Raw genomic sequence first — 13536 nt, forward strand, 5'->3', positions numbered from 1 at the left:
TTATTATTATTATTATTATTATTATTATTATTATTATTAATTGAGAGGTCTTTAGATTTTTTTTTGGTATGACCACTTAAAAATCGTATTTATCACCCTCATTTTTAGTTAATTATAACTCAATAACTGCTCACAAAAAGGTTACAGTACTCCATGCAAACTAATTTAAATTTAAATTAAATATAGTTAAATATATGAGATAATTGTTATATTTAAATAAATAAGGTTAGTATTCACCATACATTACACGGGTTTATTGAACCAATCATTTGTGAAATATTGAAAATACACACTTATTCCTTGTGAAATTTTAATAGGCACCTTAGCCCTTAACCTTTTGCAATAGTTGCGCGTTTAACCTTTGCCATAACGACTTATTGAACACGCCTTGTCACAACGCCTAACACAACCATTGTTTTGACAATATTAGGTTTATAGTACAATATTATGTCTATAGTACGAAAATATCATTTTATTGTAGGCAAAAAATTCTATGAGACGGTCTCAAGGGTCATATTTATGAGACGGATCTTTTATATGGGTTATCCATTAAAAAATATTACAATTTATGTCAAAAATATTACTTATTATTATAAATATGGGTAGAATTGACCCGTCTCACAAGAGTGTTACTCTTTATTATAATATTTTTCATATTCATTCAAATAAATCACGTGTATTTATAAAAAAAAAAATGTATTCTGATGTGTGTGATGTATTTGCGTATATATGAAAATTATTACAACAATAGAAGTTTAACGCGTGCGGCGTGTTTAACAAACTCGTCGTGACAAGGGTTAAACGTGCAATTATTATAAAAAATTAAGAGCTTGATGCCTATTAAAATTTTACATAAGAAAAGTGCGTACTTTCAATATTTCATAAAAAGTTTGGTGCAAAAAACACAAAGTCACACACACAAAATGTGTGTTCCCGACAATAAGTTGAAATATATCCCTCTCCCATTTAAAAATTACATATACAAAATACAAATTATTTCATCGAAACTACAAAGAAATATAAAACACAAATATAGATATGTTATATGTATGCATACTTACAACGGTCAAAATGTCTCTCACAAACGGGGGTTCCTCTCACACCGTCATGGCTTATAGAATATATACAAATTCAAACCTCACGCTCCGTAACGGCCATATTTTTTGAGTTTGATTTTCTCTCTCTACTATTTTTCGTTTATTATAATAAAAAATTCCAAAACTTCACACTCAATCTGGTCGCTGTGTACTGTCTCTAAAGGTATCGCCATTTGTGCTTCTATTCATTGTTCAATCTCCCTCAATTTGCCGGCCGCTTCAGCTTTACTGTAAGTGTACTTGTTTGTTCGATACGCGTATGCGTTTACATTTTCCAATCGAAGTAATCGTATTTTGCTGCGATTCTTCTGATCCGTGAGTATTTTTGTTGTTTTTCAATCGTGAATCGCCCTGGCTCCTTGATTTCCTGTTATTTATCCAGTTTTCACGATTTTTTCCTCATTTAAGAACCCACATTTTGTTTTCTAGTTTTGTGGTAGGTTTTGTTATAGATTTTTTAATCTGGGTTTCATGCGACTTGATTTGATTTTCTCTGAGCTGGATTCGGATTGTGGCGCAGTGGAACGGGCAGAATTTAATTGTGATTGCGGAGAATGGATAGAAGGGGAGGTGGTGGAATGGTTCCGATATCTCCGTCACACACACCACGTTCCAGCGATAAGGCAGCGAGAGATCTGCGATCTGGGGATGGTAGTTTGAACGGAAAGAATGACAAGGATAAAGGTGTTAATGTCCAGGTCATTGTGCGATGCAGGTGAACCTTTTTTTGTTTTTTTAAAGTGTTTTGATTTGAATGATTTTTTTAAAAAAAATTGAATTCTCATGGGCTTTATCTATGTTTCATCAGGCCACTGAGTGAGGATGAAGCGAGAGTGCATACTCCTGTTGTGGTTTCTTGCAATGAAAACAGAAGAGAAGTTTGCGCAATTCAGAATATTGCCAATAAGCAGATTGATAGGACTTTCAACTTTGACAAGGTCTGATATGTCTTCTCCTGCCTACATGTTTTTGTTGCACGATTTAAATTTGGGGAATATTAAAGAGTACAAAAAGAAAGAAGTGAAAATTGTACAAGTTCGCTCTATTTTCAGACTTCTGGCCATTCATTAAATAACAGACAGCTGTTGAAGGTTGTTTAAACAACATGGTTCTGGGTGTTCGTTAAATAGCAGCCAGATAGACGAATGGTTGTTTAAGCAACATGGTTGCAGACCATTTTTTACGCCTTAGTTTCCATTCTAAGTTCTGACTGTTTTCCCCTTACATTTTTACTTTTTCCTCAGTTTAAATTCACGCGGTTTGTTAACAACACAGCTTCATCTGCTGGATTTTTGTTCAGGTATTTGGTCCAACATCTCAGCAGAAGGATATATATGATCAGTCAATCTGCCCCATAGTTTTTGAAGTTCTGGAGGGGTACAATTGCACCATTTTTGCCTATGGGCAAACTGGAACAGGCAAGACTTACACAATGGAGGGTGGATCAAGAAAAAAGGTTTAATTTATGTCCACTCTAGCTATATACTGTTACGAGATATAACTTGTGCAACTTTATCTTTAATGATTTGATTCTTGTTTAGAACGGTGATATTCCAAGTGATGGTGGAGTTATTCCAAGAGCTGTACGGCAAATATTCGATATCCTAGAGACTCAAAGTGCCGAGTACAGCATGAAAGTTACATTCTTGGAACTGTACAATGAGGAAATTACCGATCTTTTGGCACCGGAAGAATGTTCCAAATTCATAGATGACAAGTCAAAGAAACCAATAGCGCTTATGGAGGACGGAAAAGGTGGAGTCTTTGTTAGGGGGTTGGAAGAGGAGATTGTGACCACGGCAAATGAAATCTATAAAATCTTAGAGAAAGGTTCTGCTAAAAGGAGAACAGCAGAGACTCTTCTTAACAAACAGAGCAGCCGTTCTCACTCTATTTTTTCAATCACAATTCACATCAAGGAGTGCACTCCAGAAGGAGAGGAGATGATCAAATGTGGGAAGCTTAATTTGGTTGATCTTGCTGGTTCAGAAAATATTTCACGCTCTGGTGCCAGAGAGGTAAGAAATAGCAATTAATCCGATTTAGAACCCTTCTCTATCTGTGTTTTTGTAGAGCATGATGAGAGTAGAAGTCATCAGAATTTAAATTATAAAAAAACTATCTATCTATCTAGACACAAATCGGTGATTGTGTATACAATTTCAGGGCAGAGCAAGGGAAGCAGGTGAGATCAACAAGAGCTTGCTGACCCTTGGTCGAGTCATAAATGCTTTGGTTGAGCATTCTGGTCACGTACCCTACAGGTAAATAAATACCATTTTTCCATGTTAACCGGATATCCATCATCCAGAGGTTTGTTACGAAAATATTAGTTTATCAATTCATACAATGTCACCTGAAATTTCAGGGATAGCAAATTGACAAGGTTGCTAAGAGATTCTCTTGGGGGAAAAACAAAGACTTGTATAATCGCAACAATATCACCTTCCATCCACTGTTTGGAAGAGACACTTAGCACTCTGGATTATGCTCACCGTGCAAAAAACATAAAGAACAAACCCGAGGTTAGTGGTCTTCAAATATATGAATATGACTCTTACTTTCTTTCAGCTGTTTTATTTTACTATGTGGATTGGTAGCTAAAAGTAGATGGTTGTTATTACAGATCAATCAGAAAATGATGAAATCTGCAATAATGAAGGATTTGTATTCTGAAATCGATCGACTTAAGCAAGGTTATTCTTTGTGTACATGCGTGTGTTGTACTCTGAACTTCTATACATATAATAACGACCTTATGTCCTTCAGAGGTATATGCTGCAAGGGAGAAGAATGGAATCTACATACCACGAGATCGTTATCTCCAGGACGAGGCTGATAAAAAGGTTTGATGGTGTTTGCTGAAATGATTTAATGAAATTCCCCATGATATGTGAAAGTCATGTTATTTTTGTTAAATGATTCAGGCCATGTCTGAAAAAGTAGAGCGCATGGAACTTGATTTAGAATCCAGGGACAAGGTAAATTTAACACATATTTTCAATCTTAATCTTTTCTGTGGAAAAGTCGAGTTATCACAAAATTTACAATTTGTGCACAGCAACTCTTGGAACTCCAGGACTTGTACAATTCGGAACAACAATTGGCTGTTGAATTAACTGATAAACTTGAAAAGACTCAGGTATTATTTGCCTGCCTGCCATTAATCCTTTACCTTGTCGCTTTGATGTCAAGGAATAATTTGGCTTCTATTCATATTCAGAAAAAGCTGCAAGAAACTGAGCATTCATTGCTTGATCTTGAAGAAAGGCATAGGCAGGCAAATGCAACGATCAAAGAAAAAGATTACCTAATATCCAATCTTCTCAAGTCTGGTACGTGCCATCTGTGTGTACCATAATCCCAATAAATTTATTTCGAGTCAGGGTAATCAGATGTAAAATTACGCTGAATAGTGAAATATCGAGCCAATTCCTAGAAATATCTTTGTTTCTATCGAACTTCAAATTTGGCTTAAATACTAAGTATGATGGTGAATCTTCTTATTCTTTAACATATTTTGCTTACCATTATTATCTCTTAGTTGTTGGAGTAAAAGTTTAAAAGTGGGTTACTTACTTGTATGAAATATTCACTTGAATACTTTCACCAGAGAAAGCACTTGTTGAGCGTGCCCTCGAGCTTCGAGCAGAATTGGAGAATGCTGTATCGGATGTCCATAATCTTTTTGCCAAGATTGGTTTGCATCTTGACTTTGAACCAGTAATATGCTCAAATATCTTAGCAAATGATCCCCTATTATAACGAAAGTATCACTAAATCTGTAGAACGCAAAGACAAAATAGAAGATGGGAATAAGATTCTTATTCAAAATTTTCAGTCTCAATTGACTAAGCAACTTGAGATCTTGCACAAAGCTGTGGCATCTTCTACCACTCAGCAAGAGCAACAACTGAAGGAGATGGAAGAAGACATGCAGTCATTCGTAACCACAAAGACTGAGGTATGTGGGTTAGATAGGGACGCACGCCCTATTCTATTTGTAAGTTCCTATTCTATTTGTAAGTTCCTGGTCAACAGAGTTCCTCATAAAACTGTTGCATTTCTAGGCTGCTGGAGAGCTTCGGGATCGCCTTAAAAACTTGAAAACCATGTATGGATCTGGTATAAAGGTTTTAGACGAGTTAGCTGGAGAGCTTGATGGTAACTCTCAGTCAACTTTTGGTCAACTGAATTCGGAAGTTTCTAAGCATTCTTCTGCACTAGAGGAGGTTTGAATCTATTAATATATTGCTGTAAGAAAATCATAGAACCTTATTTCAGCAAGAATCTGATTCAAGTTAATCTATCGCAGCTTTTCAAAGGAATTGCTGCAGAAGCTGATACATTACTTAATGACCTTCAAAATAGCCTGCAAAGTCAGGAGACCAGATTATCTGTATATGCACAACAGCAACGTGAGGTTGGCATTTCTTTGTTCCACTAGGATGGGAGTTGGTGTTTTTTTCTTTTTCGTTTTTTTTTGTCATTTAAACAATTGTGACATTCCTGTCAGGCTCACAGCAGAGCAGTTGAAACCACAAGATCAATCTCTCAAATAACTGTAAACTTCTTCAAAACTTTAGATGGGCATGCCACAAAATTGGGCCAGATTGTGGAAGAAGCACATACAACTAATGATCGGAAATTATCTGAATTTGAGAAGAAGTTTGAGGTGTGTTTTCTTTGCTTAAAAAACTTCATTCAGCTTGCACATCAAACTATTTTCTGAGCGGATGTTCATTTTTCTTAGGAGTGTGCTGCTCATGAAGAAAAGCAACTACTAGAAAAAGTTGCAGAGCTGCTTGCTGGTTCAAATTCTCGAAAGCGAAAACTGGTATGCACCTAGAAAGTAAATGAGTTTCATCTTTTCTTCTTTGAATTTGACCTAGGACCTTTTTATGTAGATGAATTAAATGGAATCACTTGGATTTTCATTTTAACTTTCACCCACAGGGAACTTGAGATTATTCTTTCACAACACATCATCAAACTTTTTGTGTTCTTAATTTTAATGTTTATTCATTCATTTTCTTTTTGATGATTTCCATTTTCAAGTTCCATGTCAGTAAATCCGCCAAATTGCCAAGCCAACAAAGATAAAAGAGACCAACTATTTTATGCACTAAAAACTGATGACTGCCAAATCTCAGTCTCCTTTGGCCTATAATATTACTCTATTATTCTTTTTATATTGTTACTAAAATGATAAGAAATTATTATGTCCTTTTCATGTTTTTGTTACCAGGTTCAATGTGCGATTGATGGGCTTAGGGAGAGTGCAGCTAGCAGAACAACTAGTTTACAGCAGGAGATGTCAATTATGCAAGAGACTACTTGTTCTATCAAAGGTGAATGGACAAGTTATATGGAGAGCGCCGAATGCAATTATATTGATGACACATCGTTAGTGGAAATCGGTAAAAATGACATGGAGGATGTTTTATATAAATGGTTAGTTTCATACGTTTTTTTTCACAAATTATAAATTCCTTTCACGTATCATTCTGAACAAAATGAAAATACACAGTATGGAACAAGCAAAATTGGGTGCCCAACAATGGAAAAATGCTCAAGAATCCCTGCTTAGTCTAGAGAAGAGCAATGTTGCTTCAATGGATGAAATAGTTAGGTTAGTCATTCTTGCTTTAAAGTTTCACCTGCACGTTATCGTCATTTTATTTATGTGATCTAAACTATAGGAGAGGAATGGGCACCAATGAACTATTGCGTGGAAGGTTTACTTCTGCTGTAAACTCTGCTCTTGAAGATGCAGATATCGGAAGCAAAAATCTACTCTCGTCCGTTGACCGTAAGATAACTACTATTATATCTATTTCAGTTTTGGTGAAGTTCTCAGCTGTTTTATCCTTTTCATTTTATTAACTTGCAGGTTCACTACAACTTGACCATGAGGCAAGCACGAATCTTGATTCCATGATTGTTCCTTGTTGTGGAGACTTGAGAGAATTGAACAGCGGGCATCATCACAAGATTGTGGAAATCACAGAAAATGCAGGAAAATGCCTTCTAGAGGATTATGTGGTAGGGACTATCTCTCGCACAATTTAATTATGTTTCTGCACAAGTATGAAGCAGAACATATCTGTATTGAAAAGTTGCTTAAAATGACACTTGCAAAGTACGAAGTCAGTGAGAATGAAATCTGGTTTTTGAAATATTAGGTGGATCAACCATCATGCTCAACACCGAAGAAGAAAGCAATCAATATTCCAAGCATTTCTTCCATCGAGGAACTCAGGACTCCATCTTTCGAAGAATTGCTGAAGTCGAAATTTTTAAAGCAGGCGAATGGAGAGGTAAAACAAATGTTAGAGGCTGTTGTTTCTTTGAGGGACTCCCGGCTTCCTCTGACTGCTGTCAACTGAAAATACTAGATTTTTGGAATCATATATGCCTTATATATATAGAGAGCATCAAATTCATACATTTTTGTACAGAAAGCATGGTTTGGTTACAGAATGAATTGCATTTGCTAATTAGGTACCATCCATCCACATTGAGTTTGATTTATTAAAATAGAATTCAAACAAGGAATATTCAACATTTTATGTTGTCTTCTATTCTATTCCATTAAATTTGCTCTGTCCATGTCTTTATCAGATTTATCCTATCAGTATTCAAATAATTGGAGCATGGCCATGTATCTTTTTTTAAATATATAACCTTTATGACTTATTTTTTTGTAAAATAACCTCCACTTCTAACAAATTTTGCTTTTGTTAAGTTGTTACCCTTTAATAATGGTGTCCACCACATGATTTTTGTCTTTTCCAGATGTAACAATAAACAATTGTTTCTTCCCTATATGTTCTTTGAGCTCCTTGAAGAAAGTAAATAAAAACATAAATACTGTTTTTCTCCAATTCAGTTCGATTCTAACAAAATTGTAGCAATAGAGCGGATAATGTCATTTTGAATGGGAATGAACTGAACGAGAACAAGTTAAAAGGGATTTGCCAACAAAAAATTAAAAAAGAAAGAAAGGTTATTTCCATATTTTCCAAATCAAGATGGTGAACAAGTTTGAAGGGTTTTCCCATTTGGCGAAGAAGGAGATGGCTAACTTTGTAAGGCTAGAGTGGGTTAATTGATTGATGTCCACAGGAGGTTAAAAGAAGGAAAAGTTGCAATAAATGAGACAATTGATGTATAGTGACTGTAATTTGTTTCGAAGGGAAATGCTAGAGAATAATCGTTTGGTTTGAGTGATGAGATAAATAATACATAGATAAGTAATATAATGCAATTAAAAATAAATAAAAAATTATAATTAATATAGTATTTGATTTGATTGATAGATTATAGTTAGATAACAAATATGAAGGATAAAATTGTAAACAAACTTTGGTGTCACATTGATACCAAATTTAGCTAGGTTGTGTTTGCAACCTCTAAAATGAAGTGATTATGTATTTTTTTTTTTTTCATTTTTTCTTAACTCTGTTAAGAAAAAAAAATCCATAATAATTTATTTTTAGAGATTACAAACTTTAGTATGAGATGCTTAAGTTTAATAATATAATAAGGATGCGTTTGGTTCATAGTATAAAGCAAGGATTAATATATAATTCTTCCATATCTCATGTTTGGTTCGAAAATTGTAGGTCAGTTTGAATCCTAGATCCCGTTCCAAACACCGAGAAGACATCCCACCTCCGTGGTGGGTTTAGTTATTATCACCCATCTTAATCCAATGATTATCACCCATCCTATATCAAATTATTTTGGTTGCATTCTTTCTTTCCAGTGGTAAAGATGCCAAAATCGCCGACTAATTGACGACTTTCAATTATTTTGGTCGTATTCTCTCTTTCCAGTGGTAAAAATTTGCTATGGAAGAGGGATCCACAATTGCCGATAGTAATGGCTTACGACTTGCCAAGTAGAGCATATAGGGTTATAGATTGAGGCGTGACAGGAAATTTCTCTTTTAAATTTTTCAATGAAAGTCTTCGTTTCTTCTATTTTCTAGAGCTGCTCTGGTTTTGGAAGATGTGAAGTTGCTCTGTTCTCGGGGGTTTGTTTTGCTGTTTATGCTTGGCTGTGTTGCACGAATATGGGTACGGGTATCGTATCGGATACGACACGGATACGGCGATACGACAAATTTTGAAAATATAAGACACGTTACGGTTAGAATACGACAATTATTAAAAAATATATAAATATTATATATAAATTTAGTATTAAAAATAAAATTGTAGAGATAGAAAACCATATTTTTATAATCTTTACAGAAATCGGCAAGAGGCGACTGATGGGGCAGCGAACTTCAAAGAGTGGTGTCGTGAATTGTGATGATCGACGATGCAAGAAGCCGAGCAAGAAAGAACAGAAACTGGCTATTAATTATTTAATTTAGGGCTTTTGAGCCCAATTTATTTTAATTTATTTATTAATTAGTCCTTAGAAATTTAATGTTTTTCATTTTAACCCCTGAAACTTTTAATTTTTTGCAATTTTGCCAAAAACGTATCCTTGCCGTATCCATGCCGTGTCCAAAATGTATCCGACTTGTCAAACATGAAAAAAGTCAACGACACGGATTTTGTCGTATCCGACACGCGTATCGGCGAGTCGTATCCGTGTCCGATACTTCGAATTTTTTTTTTGAAGCATCCGTGCTACATAGATGCTTGGTTTGTCTACTATGTTTTGATGGAGGATATGGTAAGTACAACTTCGGTCCTTTTCTCTAACACCAAAGGCAGAGGAAAACCAAGCTGTAGAGGGTTCTCAACATGGAGCCTTGGTCCTATGATCGAGCTTTATTAGTTGTTTGAAAATTTGAGGGCTTTGTTTCTGGAGAATTGGGACTATTCCAATACACTAATTTATGGCTTCAAGCTTTTCATATTCTTCCTGAAGTTATGACTTCGAGGATTGGATGGCGAATTGGGTGAGCTCTTGGAACGGTTCTGTTAGTTGAGGATGAATCTAAAGGAAGGTGTATTGGAACTTTACGTGACTTAGGATTCGTATTAATATCACCCAACCACTCAAGAGGGTTGCTCGGCTTACTATCGGCTCCTCTGAATAAGTTCTCTTGTTAATCTTCGTTATGAAAACCTTCCGAACTATTGTTATACATGCGGAATGATTGATCATATTGCACGGGACCGTCCAATTTTGGAGTATAACCCCTAAATTGGAAACTTCTCATTATCTATATGGCATTTGGCTAAGTTGGCTTCGTGTAGAGATGGATGAATACTCAGAGCCTTCGTTGGTTTCACCTACATCTACAGAGGGCCTCATGGACACAATTTCTTCCCAAGAGAAAAAAATAGTGTTTCGAGGAAACCATTCAAGACACATCATGCCATCCACACCAAATCACCACAATGGTTACTCAATCTTGTATGGAGTACTCTATTTAAGTTGGTCAAAAGTGAACTTTTCTAAAATCGGGGAATCTAATGGTCCTGGTCATACTCAGTTGCATTTAGATGATGGCCTTGGAGTATCAACTTGTAAAAAAGTTCTTTGGATAGAAAAGTACACACATCTTATGAAGAGTATGCCTCTCATCGTAGTCTCCGAGCAGTGCATTGATTTCTTATTCTCCAATGATGGAGGTTGCTAAGCAACCCCACCGAGCATCATGAAGATCATAAGTTGGAATGCCTGAGGGATGGGAAACCCAAGGTCTATCAATAATTTCCAGACGGATATCCAGGAAATTTTCACCAATTTTGATTTTCATTGTTGAAACTAAACTTAGAGGTCATCCTACCTCCATTTTTGAAAAATTGTTTTGGTTACTACCGGGGGCAGACAGTTGATTGTGTGGTTCGAAGTGGTGGATTGGATCTGTAATATCCCAGTTCTATTTTACAAGATTAATTTGCTAATCATGTTTAGATTTAATAAAACATGGTTAAAGGATTTTAATATAATCTAACGGACCAAGGTATTAGGTCCAAAACACCCGAAAAATGCTTAATGGGCTTAATTGGGCTCGGGAAGTTCGGAGGGTCCGAACCAGAACGGAGCCAACGTTGGAGTTCGGAAGATACGGGGCAGATCGGAGCATCTGATCGTAGTTCCATGCACGTGTCAACAGAAATTGAACACGTAGCTGCATGCATGCATGGGATCAGAGCGTCCGAAGTGGGATCGGAGCGTCCGATCTTGGCCGATTGAAACGTGGCATGCATGAGCAGATCGGAGCGTCCGATCATGCTCTATAAATAGAGGGTCCGAGGCTCTCATTTTCTTGCCAATTCCGAAACCTCTCCTCTCCCGTATGGCTCTATTATAAGGGCTTCGTGACTCTTTCTTTAAGAGTTGGAGTATGTAATAGTATTTTTATATTTAACGGACAGTGTCCGTAGTAGTGGTCAAGCAGCGGAGCTTTGGCGAGGTGTCCAGGGGTGGTCGTAGCAAGGCTGTGCCCAATCTCTGGGGCATTCAACATCAGCGGACTGACGACGGACGAAGGTATAGCTCTGACTCCTTATAGAAAATAGAGAATATGCTATAGTTTAATTAAGGCTTTTGGAGCATGTTAGATAATGTTTGGTTATTATGAATTGTAGTGCTGCATAGTAGGCTTGAAACCTAGATGAGAGCTTCTAGGATCTGCCTTAGAAAGTTACGATAGTACTGTTCGAGATACTCTGTGTAACGCCCCGTTTTTATCTTAAATGAGTTTATTTGAGTTAATCAGAGATTACAGAGTTCTCGAGCCGGTTTGATTTTGATCAGGGTCCTTTTTGCAAATTTTGGAAATTTCAGGGACTAAAATGCAAATAGTTGATTTTATATATTATCTACACTTAGATATTTATTTTGGAAGCCTCATCTTCCTCCTCCCAACCGTGAGCATCCATTGAAGCCGATTCTTTGAGCTTTCAAGCTTTCTGATTTCAGTCCGAGCTCGATCCGGCCGTTGGAATTTATTTCTGAAGGCAGATTATCGATCACTGCAGCGAGAGCTCCGTTATATCGTAAGTTTTTCTACGATCGGTTACATTCTAGTTTTTGGATGTTGTTAGAATCGTTTGAGATTCGAGTATGTTGTTCTCTACAGAGTTCTGATCGTTTATTATCTGTCGGTTTTGAATTAGAGCGACGTCCGGATTTGTTATGATTTTTGGAAGCCATTTTCGAAAATGTGGATTTTGAGATTGATGGGTTTGCTTTGTTATTGTTGTTTTGGGCATTGAATTGAGTTGTTATCAGTATTGAACTGCTGTCTGCGTTGCCGGTTTGTTCAGTTTATAGCCGTTATGCCGTCGGTTTGAGTTTTGGGTTTTCGAATCGTTTTTGTTGTTGGTAAACTGGCGGTCAGATCAATCACGATTGATACCCGGTGCAGCGGAAGTTTAAAAATTTTATCATGGAACAATTCCATGGTGTGGGTATCAACCATTCAACGATTAAATTATTGTGTGTGTAAAATTCAAATAACAATTAATTAAATTTTACCTTCAATCTCGAAGCGAGATTAATGGACACCACACAGATTTCTCTGCGCTTCTTGTATCTCCCAGGAACTGATGAACTCCTTCAATCAGGTCCACGAATGGGGTTTAAATCCCTCTGATAGATTGCACTAGAAAATCTATCAGAAGTTTTATGCGAAGAGATTAAACGAATCTGATTCGTTATTCCTGACTGCGATTCAAAATCACAGACCGAAATTTTCTCTGACAGAGTGGGAGTGTTCGGCCGAAACTTTATGAGAGAGGGGCTAGGGTTCGAAATTTTTGCTCTCAAAAATAATGACCTGTTGTGTCTAATTTCTGTACTGCAATAACTTATTTATAATGCAGGCCACTAACACCTTAGGGCCCATTAGTCATAAGTTGAGGCCCGACAAGCAAAGCCCGCTCGTTCAGAAATTAATATAAAATTCATCGTGACTCCGATTGATAAACCGATTTTACCAATGTGCACAGAAACCATTTCTGCACATTTTAAAGTCAAAATAAATTTTCCTGAATCCGAATTCAGTGGTTTCCTAAAATGTCCATCCCTATGTCATTTTAGGAAATCCTACTCCCTTACTCTTATTTAAGAAGTCCAACTCCTTAGTTCATTAAATTTAACTCTTTAAATTTAACTATCTCAACGGGGATTAAAACTCCATTACACTGTGTGACCCTCAATGGTTCAGGGATACAGCTAGCCGTGGGCTCACAACTCCTTGTGACTCGGAACAACACTTTCCGACTTGCCCAACGAATCATGGTAAAGCGCCTAGCAACATCGCCCCATGATTCCCTAGGTATCACTGATAGTGCCTACAAGAACCAGTAGATTTTGGTTAGCATACAGTACGGTCCCTTCATCCATATATCCCGATCGAATCAACAACCATTGGTATATCGAGAGTCGCTCAAGATTCGATAACTATGCAATGCATCTTGAAGATCAAATTAGTGACATCGCATGTGCTACTAAGAAA

The 13536-nt window shown here is 36.5% G+C and overlaps 1 protein-coding gene across 1 annotated transcript; it reads left to right on the forward strand.

The window, feature by feature from the left end:
• Positions 1-1194: 1194 nt before the first annotated feature.
• Positions 1195-7672, forward strand: LOC140879956 (kinesin-like protein KIN-5D). The gene is made up of 23 exons (XM_073283952.1): positions 1195-1327; positions 1618-1812; positions 1906-2035; positions 2398-2553; positions 2639-3115; positions 3264-3361; positions 3466-3622; positions 3724-3793; positions 3867-3943; positions 4025-4078; positions 4159-4239; positions 4321-4432; positions 4711-4797; positions 4886-5061; positions 5168-5329; positions 5413-5520; positions 5614-5772; positions 5851-5934; positions 6346-6551; positions 6628-6729; positions 6800-6909; positions 6991-7142; positions 7283-7672. Exons 2-23 carry the CDS (start codon positions 1652-1654, stop codon positions 7484-7486), a joined length of 3123 nt encoding a protein of 1040 aa, XP_073140053.1. The 5' UTR covers positions 1195-1327; positions 1618-1651; the 3' UTR covers positions 7487-7672.
• Positions 7673-13536: the final 5864 nt, after the last annotated feature.

The sequence above is a fragment of the Henckelia pumila genome, chromosome 2 (assembly GCF_033568475.1).
Source record: "Henckelia pumila isolate YLH828 chromosome 2, ASM3356847v2, whole genome shotgun sequence".
NCBI classification, from domain to species: Eukaryota; Viridiplantae; Streptophyta; class Magnoliopsida; order Lamiales; family Gesneriaceae; genus Henckelia; species Henckelia pumila.